General features: G+C 34.1%; 1 protein-coding gene across 2 annotated transcripts in view; it reads right to left on the bottom strand.

The window, feature by feature from the left end:
- Positions 1-280: 280 nt before the first annotated feature.
- ZFC3H1 (zinc finger C3H1-type containing) overlaps positions 281-24,733 on the bottom strand; it is a 47,269-nt gene continuing 22,816 nt past the window's right edge. For both annotated transcript variants that reach the window (XM_082418860.1, XM_082418861.1), the window contains exons 12-35: positions 24,435-24,584; positions 22,473-22,647; positions 22,100-22,231; positions 21,180-21,722; positions 20,985-21,094; positions 19,992-20,123; positions 19,764-19,885; positions 18,697-18,798; positions 18,373-18,492; positions 17,286-17,469; positions 15,644-15,830; positions 14,100-14,288; positions 13,216-13,453; positions 10,799-10,904; positions 10,518-10,716; positions 9,837-9,931; positions 6,471-6,581; positions 6,095-6,199; positions 5,799-5,964; positions 4,589-4,689; positions 2,304-2,405; positions 1,626-1,665; positions 1,297-1,359; positions 281-1,167 (exon numbers count right to left, since the gene is read on the bottom strand). In XM_082418860.1, the coding sequence (XP_082274986.1) occupies positions 1,030-1,167; positions 1,297-1,359; positions 1,626-1,665; positions 2,304-2,405; positions 4,589-4,689; positions 5,799-5,964; positions 6,095-6,199; positions 6,471-6,581; positions 9,837-9,931; positions 10,518-10,716; positions 10,799-10,904; positions 13,216-13,453; positions 14,100-14,288; positions 15,644-15,830; positions 17,286-17,469; positions 18,373-18,492; positions 18,697-18,798; positions 19,764-19,885; positions 19,992-20,123; positions 20,985-21,094; positions 21,180-21,722; positions 22,100-22,231; positions 22,473-22,647; positions 24,435-24,584 (3,610 nt within the window). In that variant the 3' untranslated portion in view covers positions 281-1,029. The remainder of the gene's footprint in view (positions 1,168-1,296; positions 1,360-1,625; positions 1,666-2,303; positions 2,406-4,588; positions 4,690-5,798; positions 5,965-6,094; positions 6,200-6,470; positions 6,582-9,836; positions 9,932-10,517; positions 10,717-10,798; positions 10,905-13,215; positions 13,454-14,099; positions 14,289-15,643; positions 15,831-17,285; positions 17,470-18,372; positions 18,493-18,696; positions 18,799-19,763; positions 19,886-19,991; positions 20,124-20,984; positions 21,095-21,179; positions 21,723-22,099; positions 22,232-22,472; positions 22,648-24,434; positions 24,585-24,733) is intronic.

The following is a 24,733-nucleotide window of genomic DNA, read 5'->3' as shown; positions in this document are numbered from 1 at the left end:
CAAGCCTATCTGTTCATCGTCCTCAAAATAGAACAGGACCCATCTTCTCGTGAATTTTAAAAGACACTGGAATGTTTTTATGGGAAAGCAGGTTCAAAATAAGAAGTACTGATAAAGTTATAGTGAATATACATATCTCCTACTTCAACCCTTTCCCACCGGAATGTGAAAAGTGAATAAAGACAGCAACATTTTTCAAAAAGTTAACTTATATTAAAAATATTTTTATAAACAATTTTAATACTACAAAGTAGTATTGCAATACAAAGCAGTTCAAATATTAACTGTTCTTTAAACTGTTAAACTTTATTATAAATTAAAATTTCTTTACAAAAAAAATTGCACATAATATTTGACCACTCTTAGGTTCTGATGCACTGGCATTTGCAATAGTTTCTTTAATCTTCAAGTTAAACAGTCTCGGCAAGGAGTCCAGAACGTAGAAAGGGCAATAAACAACCCTGTTAGAGCATTCAAGTGCAACTAGCAGACTTGTGGCCATGGCAGTTACACTTTCCTTAAGATGGACTGCTTAAGTTTTAAATCCTGAAATGAAGAATCTCAAAAGGTTTAAAGAGGAAAAACTAAAAGGGACTGCCGGCTTTTTACTGTAAACACAGCCCTGGAAATTAAATCCCAAACAAGAATCTCTCAGGCATCAGAGAGTGTCAAGTGAATCAGGAATAGCACAACATAAAGGAAGGGGGAAAAGTAAAAAATAAAAACAAAAACAAAGCAAAATGAAAATAAATGTCAGTCACTTTGAGGAACTATACTTACGTACATGATGTTATGAGAATCTGGCAGGGCCTAGAAGCAGGCCAAACAGGAAGTTCATTTATCCAAGCGAAGAGGGTCATGTTCATTGCTTCCGGTTTTGAGGATAGGATATTGTAGGGGACTTGATATGATCAGTAATGCTTGTCTGCCTTACACAGACCTTAGCCAGGGATCAGCCTAATCTTGAAGGATCATTCAAATAATATTTGGCAATTATTATAAGGACTTAGAACTGACTGCACCCAGTGTTCAGTGATTCTTGCTTTCTGTTTTGTAACTGTTTAAATTTAAGAGCTCATTTAGGCTGACTCCAATCTCTTGGCACTTGGAAACTAGTTTTCTCAGGTTATCAGTTTTACCTCCTTCTGATGCTTCAAACAAGAGTTGCTGTAAAAGACAGGGAAGCACAGAAGTAAGACTTAGCTAGATTTTGAGCATTACCACATCAATGGATATGGCACATGCAGAAAATTTATAGGAAAACTTCAAGATGAAATAAAAGATAAAAAGCATTACATCTTTCCACAGTGATGCACAAAGAGGTAACTTCTGTAAGGCTCTCTGATATAAACGGTGGACCTATAAGATAGATATATATACAATTCCATCAGGAAATGTGGTGGAAAACACCTTCATAATCCTAACTATTTGAATGGTACTGCATAATATAATAACATTCAAGACAACATGGTTATGCTGGATTTTGGAGTTTCCAAACATTTAGAGTTCTTAGGATGTTAACTTCTATGCTTTAATCCTTTTAAATTGAGAAGTCAACAAAAAGGGCAGAATAGCTATTAAAAAAAAAAAAAAAGCAACCCATCTGATAGTCAATCATGGCTTACCTCTCTTTGTCCCTTTAGAACAATCTCAGCAGCAATGGCTCTAAGAAAAAAAAAAGGAATATAGAAAAGGGAAAAGAAAAATTTATATATCTTTGAACAAAATGAGATACTACCACTGGCAGAATACTGACTGTGGGAATCTGAGTACAAAACTTCCTGAAAGTAACAGGCTAAATTTCCAAGGAGGGTAACCTATAGTGAAAAGAAAAATTCAACAATTTTTATCAACTTTACAATAATAAAGCAGACCAGTGTTTTGAACATAAATAACGTTCATGAAAAATACTCATAATTACTAGTAAAAAAAAAAATACTTGGCACTAACACCTTTAAAAGAAAGAAGACATCAGATTATAATAGGGGGAAAACCCCGCATTTCAAAAGAGATAGTCTTAATATGTGTATAGCAGATCTGTTTGTTTGATAACAGTATTGTTATCTATATGTTCTCCTTCAAGGAAAATTAAAACTATCCATTTTGCTTTTAGAGGCAATTGTTAATGAGCACTCCTTCACTCTTGGTATAAAACCTCAGCAAGTGCCAAAAACAAATCTAAATTAGAAGAGAGATCTCTCCGGGGGGAAAAAAATAGATGTCATTTCAGATTTACCTGTCTGGAGCAAACCTTATAAATAAAAGCAATAGCTATAAAAACATGTACATGATTGTTGCATTACATTTTCCAGGTGGCCAGGCATGTTGGGATATTATATGTAAACATCTTGGCTTGAAGTTTCAGAATCTGAACATTGCTTTCTTCCCATTCATGTTGAAGTAGCCTGTAAAGTACATTCAGGAAAATGAACAAAAGCATTGCAAGTATAGGGAACTCCAAATGAGCTCTATGAGCAGAATGTTTGATGAAGCATAATTTTTGGTCAGTTAAATTCTATCAAGGCTATTCAGCAAGTATTTGTAGAATGCCTCTTACAAAAATTACCCTGGGAAAGAAACATGCAAACTAGCAAAAGGTCCAGTCAAGACCCATACCATCTTCAACAAACTAAAATAAGGCTGATGTATTCCTATAGGATACTAAAGCATTCTCTCCAAATTACACTCCACATTCTCCCTCCCCGTAAATTTTCTAAAATAATGAATTGATATATTAGTGCAATTTCTTGGTATTTTTCTTTCTTTATTAAACACAGTATACTTAATTGTGAATGTTTCTTGAGCTAAAATGTAATAAGTATGGTGACTAATTATTAAGTTCTCTATTCTGAAAAAAAAAGGACAAGGATGACCTTAAGGAAATAAGAAGTATCAAAAGTGGAACTTTACCAACAAAACCAACAATTAAACTACCTATATTCCAAAATGCCTATCATTATAGAAACTACTCAAAACATCAGCACATTTTCTATTTCACATGTTTTATCAAAGGTGATGTTTTATAATACAAATTTCTATAATTAACTTTGGCAGAGTAGCATGCTTACTAAGAATTTTTATTATAAAACACTATGGCGGGCTTCCCTAGTAGCGCAGTGGTTGAGAATCTGCCTGCCAATGCAGGGGACACGGGTTCGAGCCCTGGTCTGGGAAGATCCCACATGCCGCGGAGCAACTAGGCCCGTGAGCCACAATTACTGAGCCTGCGCGTCTGGAGCCTGTGCTCCGCAACAAGAGAGGCCGCGACAGTGAGAGGCCCGTGCACCGCGATGAAGAGTGGCCCCCACTTGCCGCAACTAGAGAAAGCCCTCGCACAGAAACGAAGACCCAACACAGCCAAAAAAAATAAAATAAATAAATAAAATTAAAAAAAAAAAACACTGGCGTTATTTTGTTACTCTTATCACAGTCTTAGGCCTTTGTTTTTCAATCTCTTATATCATTTTCCTACAGACATGCTAAGTGGAATGTAAATGCTCTAGAACACAAAGGAATATTTGATAACTATTTTAGGTACCTTATAATCCATAAAAGAAGCTTAGAAACATGAGACACAACTGATGCAGTGGAAATGACAGCACAAGTAGAAGTCAAAGCTTTAGTATGCAGTGTACCTTTTTGAATCAAAAAGCACAATTCCTGAGGCTTGAAATGGGTTTTACTCTATCAGAGCAGAAAAACTACAAAGAAATGCTCTAAAAAAATCTTCTAATTGAATGTATGAAATCCCTGGATAAGTGTTTCTCAAATGTGGTTTGAGGGCTCTAGCTCAGGAATCTGCATTTTAAATAACCATCCCATGAGATTCTGATGCATGCTAATATTTGAGAATGACTAAAAAGTCATAGTAGGACTTCCCTGGTGGCGCCTTCCAATGCAGGGGAAACGGGTTCGAGCCCTGGTCCGGGAAGAGCCCACATGCCGCGGAGCAACTAAGCCCATGCACCACAGCTACTGAGCCTGCACTCTAGAGTCCGCGAGGCACAACTACTGAGCCCGCGTGCCACAACTACTAAAGCCCGCGCGCCTAGAGCCCATGCTCTGCAACAAGAGAAGCCACCGCAATGAGAAGCCCGCACACCGCAAGGAAGAGTAGCCCCCGATTGCCGCAGCTAGAGAAACCCCACACGCAGCAATGGCGACCCAATGCAGCCAAGAATAAATAAAAAATAAAATAAGTTAATTAAAAAAAAAAGTCATAGTAACCAAAATATACATGGGTGGCTGCTTATCTCTTTAACACTTAAAAAAAACCTCTTAAGTAATACTCCTTTGCTGCATAAAACATGCTTTGTGCTTATAATGCATGTACTACGGACAGATGGTATGTGCTTAGGGGACACAGGTGAACTTTACTTGAATTATATGCCTCCTTATAATCTGCAGTTTTCTGAAGTGACCAGATCTCCACACTGACTTTTACATGACTAGTTACATATTGCTTAACAACTCCGAAATTAAAGTGGAAATGAGGCAATAGCCAAAGAGCAGACTATTAGCAAGTTTTCAAGAATAATTTTATATGAAGAGCCTATACAATTGAGCTGAGAATTTTATTTTTTCTTACCTCAGTGCAAGTCCAGAATTAGACGGCATAATTGAGCAAAACCGTTCCAAGGTTTTGGAATGCTGGATCTTTGGAATACAGCTCAAATAAAAGAAAATAACCTGTGAAGGTTGGGGAGGTGGGGAAAGGAATACAACAAAATGTGAAATCCAGTTACCTATGTGTTTTAATGAGAAAACCAAAATGGTCTTTAAGACATGAATGTATAAATTATAACAATGTATGATGCTGTGAGTTACAGTTCCTACCATTAATTACATTAGTGACTTTCCAAACATGAATTAGGACATATGGTCTAGTGATGGCAGCCATGGACTGAGAACACTGACAAGGAGCCAGGAGTCCGGGTTTTCATTCCTGAGTCTACCTTTACTTGCTGTATAGCTGGGCAAGTCATAGGGCTAATAATACCTGCCACATCTTGCTCATGGAATGCCCGTGTGTAAATGACTTAATGTCCATAAAGTGGTTTGAGATCCTGGGATAAAGAATGGCATAGAAGTACAAAGCATAATAATTGGTTATCCCGGTAACAACAAAACCACCCCACCAAAAAAATAAATAAATAAAACACAGAGATGTTTTAGTCTATACTGAGCTTTAGTAGGAGCTTTTAGCTTACACGCACTGAATAAAAGGGGTCTCTGAAAATAAACCAATTTTTTAAAAACCCTTTGCTTCACTGCCTATAAGAAGATGACCTTATAAATATATCAATATCCAGACTCCACTCTTAAAATTCCAAACAGCATCTGATTTCAGCTTTCTTATGTCCTATGTATAGCTGTATCTGCTTGACAAAATACTGATAAAAAGAGCAGCTACAACATGCAAGCACATTCTTACTTATTTTGAAGTTATGGAATTCTTCATTCAGTAAAATTTCCAATTACTCAAGCAAAACATTACTGACATTATTACAATTCTCTTCTTTAATACGTATTAAACCTTAACATCTCTTCACTTTTGCTTCAATGTTAAATTTTCTTAAATAGAAGATAATCAATATGCACATTTTATCTTAACTGAACTTTAAAGGGCTCTGTGCCTAGATTTTGAAGAGATAAATAGAAAACATGGTCAAGAACAACAGTAAATGCTAGTAAAGTGGTCCTAGGAAAATCTCTCGATATTAAACAGGAGTTTTGCTATCATTTAAGTCCCCTACTTTTGTATAAATATCTAAAGAAAATAAGCTTTAAATTCTTACCCTATTATGAAATTCATAGTTGGACCAGTAATCAGCACTGCTAAAAGGAATGGGGTATCGGGCAGGGACTGTAACCAAACATCTATTCACTAAATCAGTAAAAAATCTGAATTCCTGGACTTTGTTTCTGGATCCAGCAGCTCTATTATTGGCAAAGACAAGATAACTGCCAAAAGAAAAACATCATAATTTAGAATAATTAAGCCAGTAATTCTCTAACAAGAAAGCTCATCACCCCTTCCCCAACCATACCCCTTATTTCAAATCCCATTCTTACTAAGAGGAATTAAACTTACTCCATCCAAATCTTCTGCACTATATCAGACTTCATGGCCACCCCTAACGCTGCCTCATATGCCTCCACTGTCTCTTTAATACTTGATTGAAGAGGATGACAAAGGCTGTTTAAAAAAAATGAAGGAAAACATTGTATGTCTACAGCTCAATTCAATCAGGTAAAGGAATGACAAAGTATAAACATTACAGATATTACTACAATAGAATCCTTCTTTTGATCTTTCTTTTTTTAATAACGTATAAACCTTAGCATCCCTTAAATTTTGCTTCAATGACTTCAGCAACAGGTTAATTTTAACACAGTGTAATTCAGTAATAAATAACAAATGCAAGCCTAGTATGCAACATTTCTCTCCACAGTAGATAATGTCTCACCAGTATATCAGCCACAAATAAGGAACTTGGTGGTTAAACATTTCATCATCAAAATTTCCTTTACATAAACGGGCTGGAATATCAAGTGGTCCTGGGATATTTAAGAGATGCCTGAGGAAAAAAATCATGTTTGAAATTATGCCTATGTACACATGGATTACTAATGCTTCTTTAAAAAAAAAATCCTGTTTCACCTAAAACTTCCTTGAAATATTTTTATACGGTAATGAGACTTTATTTTCATGTGTATACCACACCACTTTGGTCACATCTCCAGCATCATATATTTATTATCTTATACCTACTTGAATAACTCCTCTTCTAAAATGAATTTTTAAAATTTTATAGCCCAAATTAAACAAACCACCATAATCATCTAATGAAACCTAATTAAAAACAGAGAAGAACAAATGAGACTACCAAGTATCTAAAATTTTCCCACAAAATCTGTACTTTCTTGAAAAAAAAAAATTCTTTGAGTTATAAAACTTGATATCTGAAAACAATTTCTCCCTCACATACACACATACACACAAATACCACTCTACATTTAATTTTAGACATGATATAAAAGCATATTCTGTAACATATTGGCCCATAAGGCACTTGTCAAAAAGAGGTATATGATCAAGTAAGATTGAGAAATACCGCAAATTAAAGCCCCCTCTTAAAAAGCCACAACACATATTAGGATATTAAAGGCTCTAAGAAGCCAATCAGTAAAAAAATCTATTTTACTTTGGTAATTCAGGTTTCCCCCCAATATATTTGAATCTGTGTGTATAACATTACCAGCATCTTCAGGAACAATGTTTTTAAAGGAAATACGTTGATCTCGACAATGACAACCTAGTATAACTGTTCACAGTGAATTTAGCAATTATTTCAAGGAACTAAGTTTTAATGGATTAGAGAGGCTGTATGGCGGCTGGGGTGGGGGAGGTTGTGTGCTGGGGGCCGTAAGAAAGGGAAGAAATGGTACTTCTAGAAGTCAGATTATCATCCTGACTTGGCCGTAACTAGCTGTATTACCATGAGTTAGTCACTTAACTTCTAAGAATATTGACTTTTCTCAACTGAAAACTGCAGTAAGTAAGAAGAGATAACTTTAAATCTAATCTATGTAAGACTATCCCTACGCCAACTTCAGTAAGGTGAATGAAATCCCCAAGTTAACTTTTATGGTTATCTACTAATCTTCAAATTGATTTGAAACACAGGAAAATTACCCCATCTAGATCTTTCTGTCTTTATACTAAATTTTACACATAAAATTTTCCAGTATAAAATTTATACTAAATGTTATATAGAAAGACAAATGACAGACTCTAATTCTAAATAAATATTACAGTTCTACATACTTTGTTTTACAATTTCTACTCATGAAATAAAAAAGTATTTTGAACTTATTAAGAGCACTGACTTCTCCTATTAATAAGCTTTGGCTCTTTTATAAATTTAAAAAATTTCTATCAATACCAAGTAAGTATGGCAATGCTGAAAACTCTCTCACTTACTGCCATTCTCTTAATATTTGACTCAAAAGATTTCCTAAGTTAATAGAAATGCACACTCTGTAAATAAGGACTTCAAACTGTCTAAATAAACTAAGCACAGGATACCTTTTCCTCATAATTCTTGGTGAATTATGAATTACAACTTTGCACAAAAAAATTAATAAAGCAAGATGACTTAGCAAATAATCAGAAGATTATTTGGAGGTAGCCCACTTTCACATTTTTATTGCCACTTTTTTTATTCTGCTTCATTAAGCTGACATCAAGAAGATCTGAAGATCTTTGACCATGGCACAAACTGGCAGCATCTTCTTCAAAGCTAAAACAATTACCTCCATGCTGAAGGGAAGATCAGAACCAGCAAGTCTTTAAAAGTCTGGTTCAGCCTTGAATTTATCCTGTGCTTAAGTCTGAGATGTTAAAGCAATCTAATTTAAACAGGGAGAAAGTCAGCATGGGGAAGCTAAACAATCTCTAAATTTCTCACACAATAGTTAAATTTTTCTCTATTAATTTGCATTTCAAATTATTCTTTTGGAATTAATTATAAGATGTTAATCTATATGTAGCAAAGCAGAAAGACTTTCAGGAAGAGTACTAAAATCACTATGTCAATAAACTGGCTACCTACCATAAGAGGACAGATGTAAAGACTCAAGTCTGGTAAAGAATGGTGACCCCAAATTTTTTGCCAAAACTCAAATAAAACTGCATGGTCACAAAATATTCTAGGGTGGATAGACCACTGACTTAACAAAATGTGGGTTATTTTTGAAAATATTTTTTTATATAACACTGCTATACTGTGGGTGGGTGCAGGGAGGGAGCACCTAAGAAAAGAAAAATATATGCAAGCATTAGACTTGCATATATAAATCCAAGACTCTATCTTCACTTAGTATTTTCCACAAGAATATTTTTTTAGGAGATATCCAGCTTAGACCTTTCTTCTCTCAGTTCTTCCTAACATACAATAAAAAGGTATGTCATGACAAATATTTTCCTTTTGATGCTGTTTTACTTAGGATCAGCAAACTACACCTATCTTCATAAATAAACTTTTATTGGAACACAGCCATGCCTATTCATTTATATATTGTCTATGGCTGCTTTCTTGCTACAAAAGCAAGGTTGACTAGTAGTGACAGGCCATATGGCTTGCAAGCCTAAAATATTTACTATCTGGCCCTTAAGGAAAAAAGTTCGCTGATTCCTACAGAGAGATGAGGAGGAAGAAGGAAAGAGAACTTTAAAAGCCTACAAAAAAACCCCACTCTTTACGATCTTCTGTGGCCTCTTATTGTTGTTAGAACAAGAACTCACAGGGAAGCAAATAAAGGTAGTAAATATAGAACTCTATATAAGCTACTAAGAAAGTGATGGTTGAGAAAAGAATTCTCCAAAGTTTCTTAACAACCTTTCAGAAGTTAAAGCGGTTCTCTTTAGAATTTTTTTTTTTAAAAGGCATATTATTTACATTCACTTTAAAATCACCAATCCAATAAATTAAAACTCATTTTTTTGAAAATCACTGAGATTGTCTCAGGATAATTTGTTGCTACAGTATTAATTGCTAAAATTAGCAATGACAGTAATTAAAAGCATGGATCACCATGGTGTTAACATAAATTTAGTGTTCTTAATCCAAAGAATGCAAAACATTTTACATCTTGTGTCCATTTTTATTAAATTCTACTGCCCTTATATCAGTTCTGTAAGAGGGTATTCCAGTGTCTTAAAAAAAAAAAATCAGTCTAAAATATAATCAATCCACCAAGAAATTGGTAATCTTTCCACTGAGCTACACTATTTCTCATTCCTCTACAAATCAAGAGTTCTACAAACTTACCGAAACAGATCCAAGTTACTATACTTCTCAAACCCAGGTTTAAAGAAGGATGCGATAAATTTCCGCAAAAATGGAAGAAGATTATCTCCTCGATTCTATTTTTAAAAGAGAGAGGAGGGATACACATTAGGCTTACAATGTTTAATTAAAATCTTTCAAGGGAGGAAATGCCCCCCTGCCCCCCCAACCACTGGTTAGATTAGGTTTTTTTGAGTAGGTGGAGGTAGAGATGACTTTTGTATTCTGATCTCCAAATTGAACTAAACATTAAACAGTTTAACACTCAATATACCACAAGCTCAAGTTTCACTCACCAATTTCACCAATTAGCCATTAAGCTCTATTTACATGTTTGGCACTGTGCTAGGTGTTGGGAGTAGGGGAGCTCTAAATCAGAATAAGACATGGTCCCTGCCCTCTAGGAGTTCTTAGAATAGTATATAAAGTAGCTGTAAGCAAAATTACAATGTAATGTAATTAAGTGCAACGGTAGAACTATGCATGAGGTATTATGGCAGAAAGAGAAGGAATACCTAACAGTATTGCAAAGGGCAAAAGGATCAGTAAAAGCATCCTGGAGAGGCTGATGCCTGAAACATCTTAAAGGATGAATAAACGTGAAACATAAAAATATCATATTTAAGAATTATGAAAAAAAAAGAATTGAGTCTTTTTTTTTACCTGCGAGATGAAGAATTTGCACGTATGATAAAAAACCTCTGCATTCTGAAGATTTTTTTCAAATGCAGTAAGCCACACTGCCCTAGCTTTGTCATGCTGATTTGTTTCCAAATATAAAGCAACGAGGGATTCCAACAACTGGCAGTTCATGGGACATGATTCCAATAAATATTTACAAAGCTTCACTGCAGCCTCATACCTTCACAAGAAAAACACACATTTAAACACATGAAAAAATCAATTTTTAACATGAGGTTAACTGCTTGTCAATTAAGTTTTACCTCCCAAGAAGCTGGTGCAGAACAATCATGTTTGTGTAAAGTGGAACACAAGCCTCTACTCTTTCCTCAACAGTAAGGCTCTCATCTGTGCAAGCTTTCACCGCATCTATCCAAAAACACCACAATAACATGAATCAAACATAAAATGAATTATGTGACTGTGTTATTTAAACTCTAAGGTAGCCTATTCTTTTGTTTGACTATATCTTATTCACCTTTACTAAACTCCTGGTTTTCACCCAAAGGAGGTATTTCAGATATCTCCAAACTCCTAAAATTGAATCTTTCACCCTCACTTTCCTGTTAAGAATAAAACACCCAATATGAGCTCTTGCATCTTTGCATTTATACTAAATTCCTGAAAAATTATGTCAAAGAAATTAAAGAATGAATTATCTTTTCATCTTTCTCCGACCCACTTCAAGAGGCCTTGCTCTGCTGATCTACAGCCATTTAAACGTCTCCCTGTAAACTAGATCTTTTCCTTACTCCTTCAAAACACTTTTCCCTTTGTAAAGAGTCCTTTAATCGATGTTGCTACTTCTTAGAGAAAAGTCCTCCACTGTTTCACTTCGCACAACTGTCACCATTTCCTCCTTGCCCAAGGTGGTACGACTTCCCAGAACTGCTGAGTTTAAAAATGAATGCTATTCTGAAACAGCACTTTTGAAGTTCACTTATAAGGATCCTATCTAAACAAATATATCTCTACATTCATTTTCTCTGATTAGCAATTGATAATGTTCTTCCTCTTCTTTTTAATTTCTTCTTGCCTCTGCTTCCAAGAGATTGTTTATATTTTCTCTTGGTCTCATTCACTGACTCAATTCTCCCTTTTACCCCTTACTGCTATACTTTAAAATCTCCATTTCCTCAAAGAAAGTATCTCATAGCTTCAGCTGGTGAATAACTTACTGGGAGTGCACATTAAAAACTGTAAAGCACTATATAATACAATAATTTCTATGTTGATAACTTTCAAATCCATTTCTCTATCCATAATTGTCCATTTAAGGTGCACTTCCTTATTTCCTTCTGCCAACAAGCATTTCCACTTGGGTGACCAATTATCATTCACAAATACCACTCCTACTACCAAAATCAGTCTTCCCAATTCACCAGTTTTCTATTAGTGCCCTTTCCTTTTCCTGGTCTCAAAACCCTGATATCACCTTTGACTACTTTTTCTCTTCTTCCCTGACTGACATTTAATCTGTCCCTAATCTCTATATGGTAACTTAAAATGTCCAATAAATACTCTTTCCCAGGTTACTTTTTTTAATGCCTCACTTATGGCTGTCAGCTTCTGGTTGGTTTTCCTACCTTTGGTATCATTTCTCTCCACCATATTCTTTCTTTCTTAAAGAATCTCTATTGCCATCAAGCCTACCAGACTTAAAAGTTCTTGAAAATCTGGTATCATTTCCACTTATCAAGCTGAATTCCTACTGTTCTCCAGCACAAAAAGTCTCACTTTGATAAGGAGTCTCCCTTCTTCTAATTTCCCTTTAAATCCATTGCACCAATTCCTATCTACTTGTTGCTTTTTGTTTACTTAGCTCCTCTAATAGGAATGTCCTTTTATTTCCTTTCTTCCCTAGTTTATTCAATGAACATTTACTAAGCGCTCAGTACACTGCCAGACATTATAGGCCCTTGAGAAATATAAAAATAAGACAAGAGTCCCATCTTTGAGGAGGAGGCCCACCATGTCAGTCACATTATAGGCAAGCTTCAAAGTCCAGCTCCAAGTCCTAATTCATCTATGAAGACATACTTGATCATGCCAACCTGCAATAATCTCTTCCCTTCAGGTTTATGGCCTGTACCATGTAATTCTCTAAATCACAGATCCCAGTCTCTTCTCTAAGCACAGAATTTAGACTACATACTAATAGACAGTTATGCGGCCTCATATGTTCATTAATTATGTCAGATGTATAGATTTTATCTTCTGACTAGGCTATATACTTCTTATTAGAAGGGAACAGGCTTTATATCTTATATATGTTCCAAAGCAGATACCTTGGTTAGTACATAGAGGAATCAAACTCACTGATTGATGGAGAAAATATTAATTACTTGAAAAAATAAGATATTATCTTTTAACTTTCACCTTGATAGATTGCTTTACAAAAATATACCTGGTTCTATGATTCAATCAACTCATTAAACCTATGTAAATATGCTATATTATGTACATATTTAGCTGATATCCTTTGCCATAATCAGAAAAACGTGGCTTTCATAGATGCCAATGCCCATCTTATCTGATTCAATCCTTAATTTTTTAAGCATTTACATAATAAAGTGTAAAACCACAACTTGCAATACATAAATTTGTTTCATTTAATTTCAAAGAATCATAATAAGCAATAAGTTGATGTTCTAAATAATTTATAAACATTTATACTTACCTTCAAATACTGCTAACAACATCTCAGGATTAGTCTTTATATCTTGAACTGCTTGCCACGGCATTACAAATGGTTCTATATTAACAATTCTTGAAGGATTGGCATTAGACGGATCATAAAATTTTGAAGGGAGAACGTTGAATTCAATAAGATGTATGTAGGCCAGCCATGCCAAACATCGATCATTTGCTTTAAGGTATTCAGCTACTATTCCATCATTAGCCAATTTCAATGCATTCTAGGTAAAATGGAAAAATAATCTGAAGGTGTTTTTAAAAATATTCCTAATAAGATTCAACTGTGAAGGCAAAGAAGATTAAAAGTGTTTTGTTTCTTTGGCATGGTTCTTAAATACCTAAGTCAAAATTCTGATACTCACCAATTTTTTTAATGGAAAAACTCTTTAGAGATATCAATACCAGATTAACATAATTTTTACTATGCTAAGGTTTATGACATAATTAATGAAAAGGTTAAATTTATTTGTACATTTTAAGTATCTTGATATTCAAAATCTAGTAAGATAAAGAGAAAAGAGTAAAATAAACAAAAAACCTCACCACACCCATATAGAAGATTTTCACTATGGACTAATTTTTTCCCCTTTTGGTCTGAATATTGAAGTTTATTCTGGTGGGTACTCAGCAAATATTATTTTCATTTAAACCTCATAAACACTCTAAATAAGGTATTATCCCTACTAAATAAGCAAAGGAGGAAACAGCTGTAAACTTACCCAAATTCACACAACTTACCAGTAAGTGGCAAACAAAGATTCAAATCTAAAGCCTGTGTCCTTATCTTTCAACAATGCTACCTGTACTGTTTTAAACCTTTAAAAAATTCTCTACAGAATGTCATTAAATGCTATAATAAATGTTTACCTGTAAAACTGCAAGTGCACTTTGGCATCTTCCAGTAAATATGTGTAGCTGAACTCTAAACAAAAGAGCCTCTAAAAGCTGAAAGGACAGAATATCTGATGGTTCCTGCTTGGCTGCTCCCATCAGGAACTCCACCATTCTCTCACATACGTAATCCTTTTCTTCAAAGGTGCTTTCTAGGTGCAGAAACTGCCCAAAGGGATTTCATATGATTACTCCTGCTTCATAAGAATAATCAAAAACTACAGATTTTTCACATTTCATTAAGAAACTATCACATATTAAAAATTCAATTTCTATAAAAAGGATAATTGCAAATATGTATAAACCCATCGTACAGTACTATAACCTAGATTTCCCCTTCTACCACAAGTTGGAAAGTGGAATCAGATGAAAACTAAAACAATACAGATATACTCTCAGAATTATCACTAAAGCAATTTCACATCTCCTTTCCTTGAATCAATAAATGGCAGCAAGACCATGAGGGATCTCCAAAAGCTCACATGTTTATGATCACATACAATCTGAACTGCTCAGGTGTGTGACTGTATAAAAATTTTGAGAATAGCATTCATATAAGAAATATGTGACAAAATAATTAAAAGATTTAATCTTTTAAAGAAATTAAGAGGTCCTTTAAAGAAAAAACAACTTAAGGAAAAACATTACACCCTATAATTTGTGGTGATCAATAGCATTAACTTTGGTACAAGGCTGCAGGTTAAAAGTCAAGCATTTTTCGTTATCTAAATCTATTCAGTGAATTAGGAGAGTAAGAAAGTGGCAAGTTCATTCATTAAGAGATACCATGTTATCCAAATCTATCTGTTTTGAATTTCAGTTAGCAAGTAAATGACAGATCTGGTAGTAACAGTTTATATGAAAGTTTATCTGAATCTAATAATTCCTGAGTTCAGCTGGTAAAAGTTCACATATTAATGAATATTTATTTTATAAGTGAATTAATCATAATTTTAAGTTTAAGCCTGGGTAAGAAACACCCCATTTTCTCAGAGAATGAGGAAAAAACCCACTTTTTCACCAAATCTTTTAAACTTAGCAAGGTTTGATATTAGTATGATTTACAGATAAAGTTTTCTCCGTAAGTAACGAGGGCATATAATAAAAAGACCAAATTATTTCCTGGCTTTCATGAAAATGTTATATAAGCATAAAAAAATTTTTTTTAAATTATTTTCAGGTGCTTAGCAAAAAATTCATTTAACTTTGCCCAAACCAAAACTGCTTAAGCATAGGTTAGTGTAAAATGTTTTAAAATGTTTATGTTTCCTCACTACCAATAAAGTAAACAACAACAACAAAAATCACCTCTTCACTAAATACTGTCTTGTTTAGTCTAAATTAATCCTGACCCAGAGAAGTGGTTTTGAGGTTACTGGACAGTGAAAGTAAGGTTATTATTATATCTGTATGCAGACAAAACATATGATCTATTAACCTACACATCAATATTTAAGATGGCCTAAAGAATTATTGATAACACACACATACACACACACAACTTTATCTTTTCTACTCACAGTCCAAAAACTTTGATAATCAGGAGCATATTCAACAGCTGTTTCACACATTTCCTGCACCTCCTCCTTGGTTCCTCTTTTTGCGAACAATCTGAGGTAATGACACCAAATTTCTGGATTGTCTTTGTTGCTTTCCAAAGCTCGAGCCAGAACATTTAAAGCAGAATCCAAGGACTCAGAACATAGCCTACATGTTTGAAAGAAAAAGCAGGACCATTCCTTTTAACACTTGAAAATACTTTTTAAATCAGTCTAGTTCTAATAAGTCAACTTTTTAATTCCATTTTCTATTAGAACCTACCAAGAAGCTAGAATCACCAATGACAAAGGGAGGTAGATTAAGATTTTAAATCACATCCATCCAGACAGGTCCCGATTTCCCACTGACCCAACAATTCCCTTTTAAGTGGATGTTCAATGCGCATTTACCAGATAAAAACACAGTGTTATAAAACCACTAGATTATCAACTTCAAGTGTGCTTTATGTCCATATTCAGCAATACCTTTTATGATTTACACTGGTCTGGGAATGGGAAAAGTTAAACAATTCTCCCTCAAGGCCAGCTACTACCAGCACAAAATAATCAAAGCTTTCAATATAATAGTTCTTTTCAACAGTCAAGGGCTTGCTATCTCTTGGAGAAGAAAACTGTCTCTCATGATCCTATTCATAAAATAATGTACAGTTTTTTGGCCTTCACTCAGTAAATGAGTCAGAAAAGAAAACACTGTAACTTATCCTATTAACATGAAAATGACACACAAGGCAAGTTAAATAAGCACCATATTCAGGTATGTGTGATGTATTAGCATTCTGCAGTGCTACCTTAAAAAAGTTTTTATACCAAGTTTTAAGACAGAGCAGCCTGTTTAAAAAAAAGAAAACCTTACTATTGTAATTCTAAAATTACAGTAATAAATATTACTCCTGGTAATACGAGATTATTCCTGGCAATCCTATCAACAAGTAGGAGTCAAAAAACACAATTATGTAATAGGAGCTGTCATTTTTGAGGTAAATCACTATTTATCTTATTTGAATACACATAATATAACACCACACACAGAAAAAAGTCAATTCACCAGAATTTAGAGGTTCTTAGACAAGCTTTAAATCTCCAAATTAAAATTAACATAAAATTTAACCTATTCCACTGTGACTTTATCACAATTTTATTGAGACCATGACTACCTGACTTTTTAAAAAACCCAATGATTAATTCTTGGATGTTTGGTAGTGTATATATGTCCATGCCACTCTCTCACTTTGTCACAGCTTACCCTTCCCCCTCCCCATATCCTCAAGTCCATGCTCTAGTAGGTCTGTGTCTTTATTCCCGTCTTACCCCTAGGTTCTTCATGACCTTTTTTTTTTTTTCTTCTTAGATTCCATATATATGTGTTAGCATACAGTATTTGTTTTTCTCTTTCTGACTGACTTCACTCTGTATGACAGACTCTAGGTCCATCCACCTCACTACTTCTAATAGCTTTAAAACAATTAAGTGCTTTTGGCTTTGTCAAAAAACAAAGACTCCATTGATAGTAGCAAGGAAACCTGATTACCAGAGATAATTTTTTTACTTCAAACATAAAAATATAAATGTGCAACAGTTTACACAAAGATAGAAGGGGACGTACCCCTCATTTTGATTCAAGTACTTGTATGCAAGCTTGAGCCAAAGTTGTACATGAGAAGGATTTTCAAGTACACTTGCTTCTAAATTAGCAATGTCATCAGTCTCATTTGTAAAGTATCTGACATCATCTGGAGTGACAACCGTATCCAAAGCTGGAACATTTATTCGGTTCTCTGGCTGGAAGGCTATAAGAAAAAGCACTATTAGCTTCACAATTTCTCTAAATCCACAAACCCAAGAAAAAATGATTGGCCTTATCTTTAAAATAATCTAAAAATCTAAAGCTCATAGCTTTAAGGTAGAGCAATCATATAGTTTATTGTCCAAACCAGGACACTTCTAAGAGTAAAAAGGGATGTTAATAAAAATTACACCAGGATGACAGGTATAAACTAGGACTCTGCTGGGCAAACCAGAAGTATGACCTCTCTACTCTAAGGGTAAACGACATCAACTGATAATTAACATTCATTAAGTTTTAAGAGAAAGTTATAATAATTTATGAAGATGACTTATTCCATATTCCACTACATCTAAATTAGAGAAAAAGTGTTAATGTAAATAAGTACAGGAGAGCATATTTGCTAATCCACAAAGAGTAGGCAATTAAATTATGCAAACTTGAGAATATAATGTAAGATGTACTCGACAATAAGGCACTCATTTATACATTACTTTGTTCACTCATTTAATTCATTCATTCTGTGCGCCTACTGCATGTCAGAAAACACAGACTCAAAGATACAACAAAACAGAACTCCTGCTCTCAAGGACACAGGCCAGGCAGTAGATCTCAGATGGGAGCAGCACCACTCCCCTCTCCCCACTCAAGTAATATTTAAAGCTGTCACATTTACTAAAGGGTGATCCATGCATTTACTGGGCAGGGGTCATGAAAACAAAACATCCTGCAATATAAGGCACAGTCTTGCCCAAGGAAGAACTAATTGCCTTAAATGCCAAGCAGCATCACTTTTTTAAAAACAGAAACTTTTAAAAGGCTAGTAGATTACACCAAAAGATTAGCAAAGTGTTAGCAAAGTGTAACACCACAATTTAATGATTCTGGATCTTAAATTACTTCTTACCATACTTAATAGGTCCTGTAGACTGTTCCTCATCACTACTGAAATTATTCTCTGAAATAGGTTTTCTCCAAAACTTTGGCTTCCACTTTCTTTTATCTTTGTAGGTTGTAAATGGAGGTGCTAAAGTAGACAGGAGAAGACTGCTGGTTAACAGAACTAGTCTTTTATAGTTTTGAAGGATACCCAAATAGTACTGAAAAAGAGCTAAATTTATTCTATCATGTTACGCAGACATGATATATATATATTTTTACATAACGCCAAAAAATTTATTCTCATAAACTCTAAGGTCCTTTTGTGCGAGAGAAAGATACATATACTCACTATGGCCTTTACTTTCATTGATATTGCTCACAAGGAGAACAGCCATCTGGTCCATTGACATTCGATCTTTGTTTACTCCAAAAAGTTTCTCAACATATTTTTCTGAAATTAGAGCAATGATATCTTCATAAGAAGTATAAAAAACATGGATTACAGAGATGAGGCTAATTAAAGAGTATGAAGTAAAGAATAGTTTAAAAATTAAAGGTACTAGTCAAAAACACCTATGGCCTTCTAAAGGGCAGGGTCTACATTATCTTAACTAATACAGCAAATCCTACCATATCATGCACCCCAATTTGGACTGAAAAAAAGTATTTCCTAAAACAACCTAAGCAAGTGAAAATTAAAGTCCCTAATTAGGAATGACTAAATAGATTCAGTGATGTTACAATCACTCTGAGTTGTGATAATACTGAATTTAACAAACACTAATTCCCCTACTTCGAAAAGACCTGTAGTTTAAGGTTTAATATTTGGCACTAAATCTGGGGAAAAGCTTAACAACATTTATTCACAATGTCTGGCAGTAATCTATGCTTTCTACAGTGTCAAAGTGTATAAAGTCCTTTTTTATTTCATTGTAGAATCTGAAACTATAGTCACCTCAACTTCTAATCCCCCTCTATTTTTGAAAATAGTAAATAAAAATAGGGTCTATTTTTAAATCATTGGTAATATTTCTATACTATGTTAACATAGTCTTCTAAATAAAGTGAAATATTTAGATGAGCTCCGTCAAAAGAACTGTCTGCAATAATGGAAATGTCTTACATCTGCACTGTCTTACTGGTAAGCACTTACCAATACTGAGCTCAATAGTGCCTACTGAGCACCTGAAATGTGGCTAGTGTGACTGAGGAAGCAAATTTTTATTTTAATTAACTTAGATTTAAATAGCAACACATGGCTAGTGACTACTGTACTGGACAGAGCAGATCTAGATAAAGTGTCATAGATGAATGTATTGAATTATTATGGCTATTTAAAGATGTCAACAACTGAATATAAAACTTTTAAATTGCCTAAATTCAATTTTCACTTGGGAAACAAGAGGTCTTTAAAACCTGCTGCAGCAGCAATTTCTTCATCAGTGCTTGTCTCTGAACAACCAATCAAAGACAGATTATATGACAGGATGTCCTGGAATAGCTGTTTTCGGCTAAGCGTATAGTCTTGTGTATGCTGCCTAAAATAAAATAACAACACAGAAAAGATAATCATGTATATATCAAAGCTACATAACCAAGACTGCCTTTTAAATTATAAAATGTTAACAAATAAAAACTACTCACCATTGACAATCATCATCATTACATGTTCCTGTTAAATCAAAACGGCAGAAACACTGATCTGGTTCGATCATATTACTATACGATACTGAGCTTAGGGGAAGTTTTTCCTTGGTTCGATAGTATGGACTGAATCTAAGAAGAGAGGTAGAGAGGCACATTACGATGCTCCGTAAACATTCCTCAGATATTTTTAAATTTTTTCATTTTTTCTTTCTCAATTGAAGTTTCTATACTTTGAGCTTACCATTTATCTAATTACTTAATACCAAAATTAACTCTAGAAAACAACCAGAATATTAAGTCATAGGGACAAACTACTTTTATACCAAGACATAAAATATCTGAAATAGAAAACAAAGAACAAAAATATCCTGTATTCTAAACGTAGTGTTTTCCTACCACATAATAAAATGCTGTATAACGCTGGTACTTCTTACACACATCACCAGCCAACCAAGAACCTAGAGAAAAAGTCTATACTACCTAGTAGGTGTTTTACGATTTTATGATTAAATCATACCAATTTAATAGTCTCACAGCTTCTGAAGAGTCTTTAAAAAAAAAAAGAGACAACCTCCCAAAGTTAATCATCTGAAAATGTCAAATCAATTTTATGAAAGCTAGCCAATGCATTCCTTAGAGTAACAATAAAATTAAAAAGCAAAAATTTTAAATTCTCGTAAGACTCCAGTTATTTTTCCTAAAATTCTTAACAGATATAGTAATTCAGAATTCTCCACAATTTCGCCAGTAGCCAGAAATTAGGATTTGATAAGAATTAGTAAACCTAAGTGTGAGTTAAATCTTACTTCCTGTTTGGTTCAAGTATGACAACAAGGCACTTAAATTTTTATATTCCCTAAAAGGACAAGTTCATTTCTGAGCAGCCATGATTCAATTTTTTTTCATGGTCATCACACATTCAAGATTAAGATATCACTAAGAACGAGGAGCAATCCTGAACCTCAAGTTTACTGAATCTTTCTTCTATACCTGTAAGACTTAAAAACTAGAAGGGGACTATGGTAGGGTCTAAACGGACATGGCTTCACTTCTGTTGTTTTACTCTGTCCTGTCACGAAATCCACATCCACAGAAATCTCCTGCAAAAGAAAAGAGAAATTTCATAAGGTAATAAAGGCTAGGGTGAATTCTAGATTTTATAAAGAATATGAAATGTTCAGTTACCTGACCATGCAAAACCTTGTCTGTAATGCCTGTGGTAGTTTTTAAAATCAGTTGTTTTAAGCTATCAGCTTTTGAATATAATTTCTGCAATTCACCAATTTTTAACCCTAGAAAAAGTTCTGGTTTTTCTACTGTATTCTTAGTAGGTTTGTTTATACATTCTTTGTTAGGTGTATCAGTGTGCTTAAGGTTAGGTTTAGTAAAAGAACTGGATTCTAAGAAGGATCTTCTTCTTTCTCTGTTTGACCCAGACAAAATCTCATCATCAACATCATTTTCCTCAGTGTCCAGACTTAATTTATCTTGAGTCAGATCGTGAAGTGAGGGTTGAGGCAAAGAAAATTCAGGTTCCTCTTCCACAAGTGGACCAATATTTTGCTGTTCCTTTGCTTTAAGGGCCCTGGCTTCTTTTAGTTTCTGAATTTTCAGGGCATATTCATATTCTAGCTTTTGCAATCGTCTTTTTTCCATAGCAATTAGTTCTGCTGAATGCTTTCTTGGACTTGATATTGGAGAATTGTCCAGTCTCATCATTTTGTTAGGCTGGGGGGGAAAAATGATATCAATATTTTATACTGCTATGACTTTATAAACAATTTTTGGTAAGATAATTGTGCTATCCCTACAATACAATGCCAACATTATAAAACTAAGTCAATAACGAGAATAAAACAGTTTTACAAAGGCCTCCAACAGATTTGCTAGTTAATCTATGAGGTACAAAAAACGAACAAAAAAAGTCAAAATAAATTAAAAAATGAGTTTCCAAATATGTGGGTGCCATTTAAAAACAAAACTTTAATCTTATTCTCTTTGAATCTGCAGGGAAAAGCTTGAACTTTTTATGCATCTCTTACCCTCAAAAGAATAATTAAAACCTTCTCCTTTTCAAACATTACATATTTCTACAAACAACTTACTCCAAGGCGATCTTGTTCCAGTTTACGTTTTCCTATTTCTTTACTAGCCACTGCTTTTGCACGAGCAAGTTCTTCTCCATACTTCAGAGTCAAAGCTTTCTTAACTGTAACACGTTGTTGAACTTTGTGAATCTGAAATATAGGGTAATTCTGAAAATGTAAATCTTAGGAGAGGAAATACCTTCTTAAACATAATTTCTTTAGGGTATTCAACTGAAAATTTAAAATATGCTAATATTACGTCTCAATGGAGAACAATGTATAGGTTACACATTTTGATGGCTTTGGTTTATGGTTTTATTAAAAATTTGGCCCATAAAAATGTGTAGTAAACATGGGACTACAATATTTGAATTTAAGAAAAGAACATTACTTGTTCCTGAAGCTTCTTCAAAAACATTCTGTTGACACTGAGAATTTTCTCTGTTGCCTGAAGCTGCTCTGTAAGTTTTGTAATTTTTGTTTCAGCATTTCGAACAGATTCTTTCTTCTTAGCTTCTTGCTGTACTAGATTCTTTAAAACAGATTCATCTTTCATCAAGAGAATCCTAATTGGGAAATAACAAAAGTCTTATGAACATTTTTCTAAACTAGCGGACTGACACCATCAGAATAAAAAACTTACAAAGTAATAGCTCATTTTTAAAAATATGTTTATGCTACACAGAGGTGAATATTTAGAAGAATAAAATAAGTATTCAGAGAGACACTGTTAAATTTTATGAAAGCAAATATGGGTTGGTCGGTTTTTTTTTGGCGGCACCATGCAGCTTGTGGGATCTTAGTTCCCCGACCAGATACTGAATCCAGGCCCTCAGCAATGAAAGCGCAGAGTCCTAACGACTGGACCACCAGAGAATTCCCTGGGCCTGATCTTTAAAAAAAAAACAAAAAACATGCGTCTGAGTAATGTGAATTACAGTTGAAAAGCTATTAATAGTAAACTTCAATGTAGCCCTAAATAACTCCTGAAAAATGAGGACTTAAGAGGGCTTCCCAGGTGGCACAGTAGTTAAGAATCCGCCTGCCAATGCAGGGGTCACAGGTTCAAGCTCTGGTCCGGGAAGATCCCAAAGGCCATGGAGCAACCAAGCCCGTGCACCACAACTACTGAGCCTGCGCTATAGAGCCCACGAGCCACAACTACTGAAGCCCGTGCGCCACAACTACTGAAGCCCACACGCCACAACTACTGAAGCCCACATGCCACAATGAAGAGTAGCCCCGCTCACCACAACTAAAGAAAGCCCACGTGCAGCAACGAAGACCCAACACCCCAAAAAAAAAAATTAAAAACATAAAAAATAAAAAAAACCCTCAAATAAAAAAAGAAAAATGAGGACTTAAGACAGAAAATCGCTATGTTTAGTTTCATTTATAATGCTCCTAATAAACACACAAATAAACATCTAATAAACATAATCAAGCACATTTAATTAATTTACAAACCTCTAACTCATTTTATCTAAAGCAAAGCAAAGGAGAGAAAAAGAAGTCTAATTTTTAAACAATAGACAGATGTAAAGTCTGGAACTGAGAAGTAAAAATCAGGACAAAAAGACAAATTTACAGATACAGATTTTCATCTTTTCAACTACTGAATATTATGATTAAAAAAAAAAAATGAAGCATCTTTCCCAGAAAGATACCATATTTCAAACAGTCACAACACATGACATCTAGAATGAATCATAAAAACAGAGACTATGTGATAAAGAGAATGGGGAATATAAAGACAAAGAGTTTTTTAAAATCTTTTCATTTGTTATAAAAGTTATTAAAGAAATGGAATCTATATGAATTTATTTTACTTTCTTTTAAAACATACACAGTACCATTTCTCGTTGATAATTTTGGAGATTTATGGTCACCACAATATTTCATCTATGAGTAACATTTTTCAGATTTCTAATATCAGGGTACATCTTAATGTTACTGCATATCATAGTTTTTGTAATAACACAATATTTGACCATGTGTCTTAACTGAACAGACTAAGTAATGACTATTTCCAACAATCAAGTCTACCAATTTTAACAATAAAATATGCTTCCAATAAAGGTCTTTAAAAAACATGCCAGAGGTTTTAAGCAGTACATAAATCTGAAGGGGAAAACTTTCTTTTGAAGTCTTGATATTTTTATTTAAACATTAATACTATTACTTCACATAGATGTACAATTCAACAAAATGATAGCCTTCTCTAGGCTTATCAAGTATGAAAGAATTAGTAATCACACAGTATACTTATTATTGACATACACCACAAAAATACATCCCTCTAATATAGGAACACTTAGATACATGCAGTATTTAATCAGATAATGAGACTCACCTATGTTTTTTAAGTTTTGCTTCTGCATCTGTAACCTGCTTAGTAACCACTGCTATCCTGCCAATCCCATCAATTTCTACATCAGAGTTTGCTGGGGATGATGAACTTGTCTTCAGCTGATCTGATTTAATCAAACGCTGTTTCTCACGACTAAAATAAAGATTAATAAATTACACCAAAAAATAAACTGAAATTAGTTTTTAAAGATGTATTCTATTTCATAAAATACAAATATTAACTAAGTGACTAACATACTGACTAATAACAATGATGACCGACATGCATGACCCAAGTTGGCA

The sequence above is a fragment of the Balaenoptera physalus genome (assembly GCF_965194825.1).
Source record: "Balaenoptera physalus genome assembly, chromosome: 13".
Classification (NCBI taxonomy): Eukaryota; Metazoa; Chordata; class Mammalia; order Artiodactyla; family Balaenopteridae; genus Balaenoptera; species Balaenoptera physalus.
Note: the sequence above shows the minus strand (reverse complement) of the source record. Positions and strands in the feature narration are given on the sequence as shown.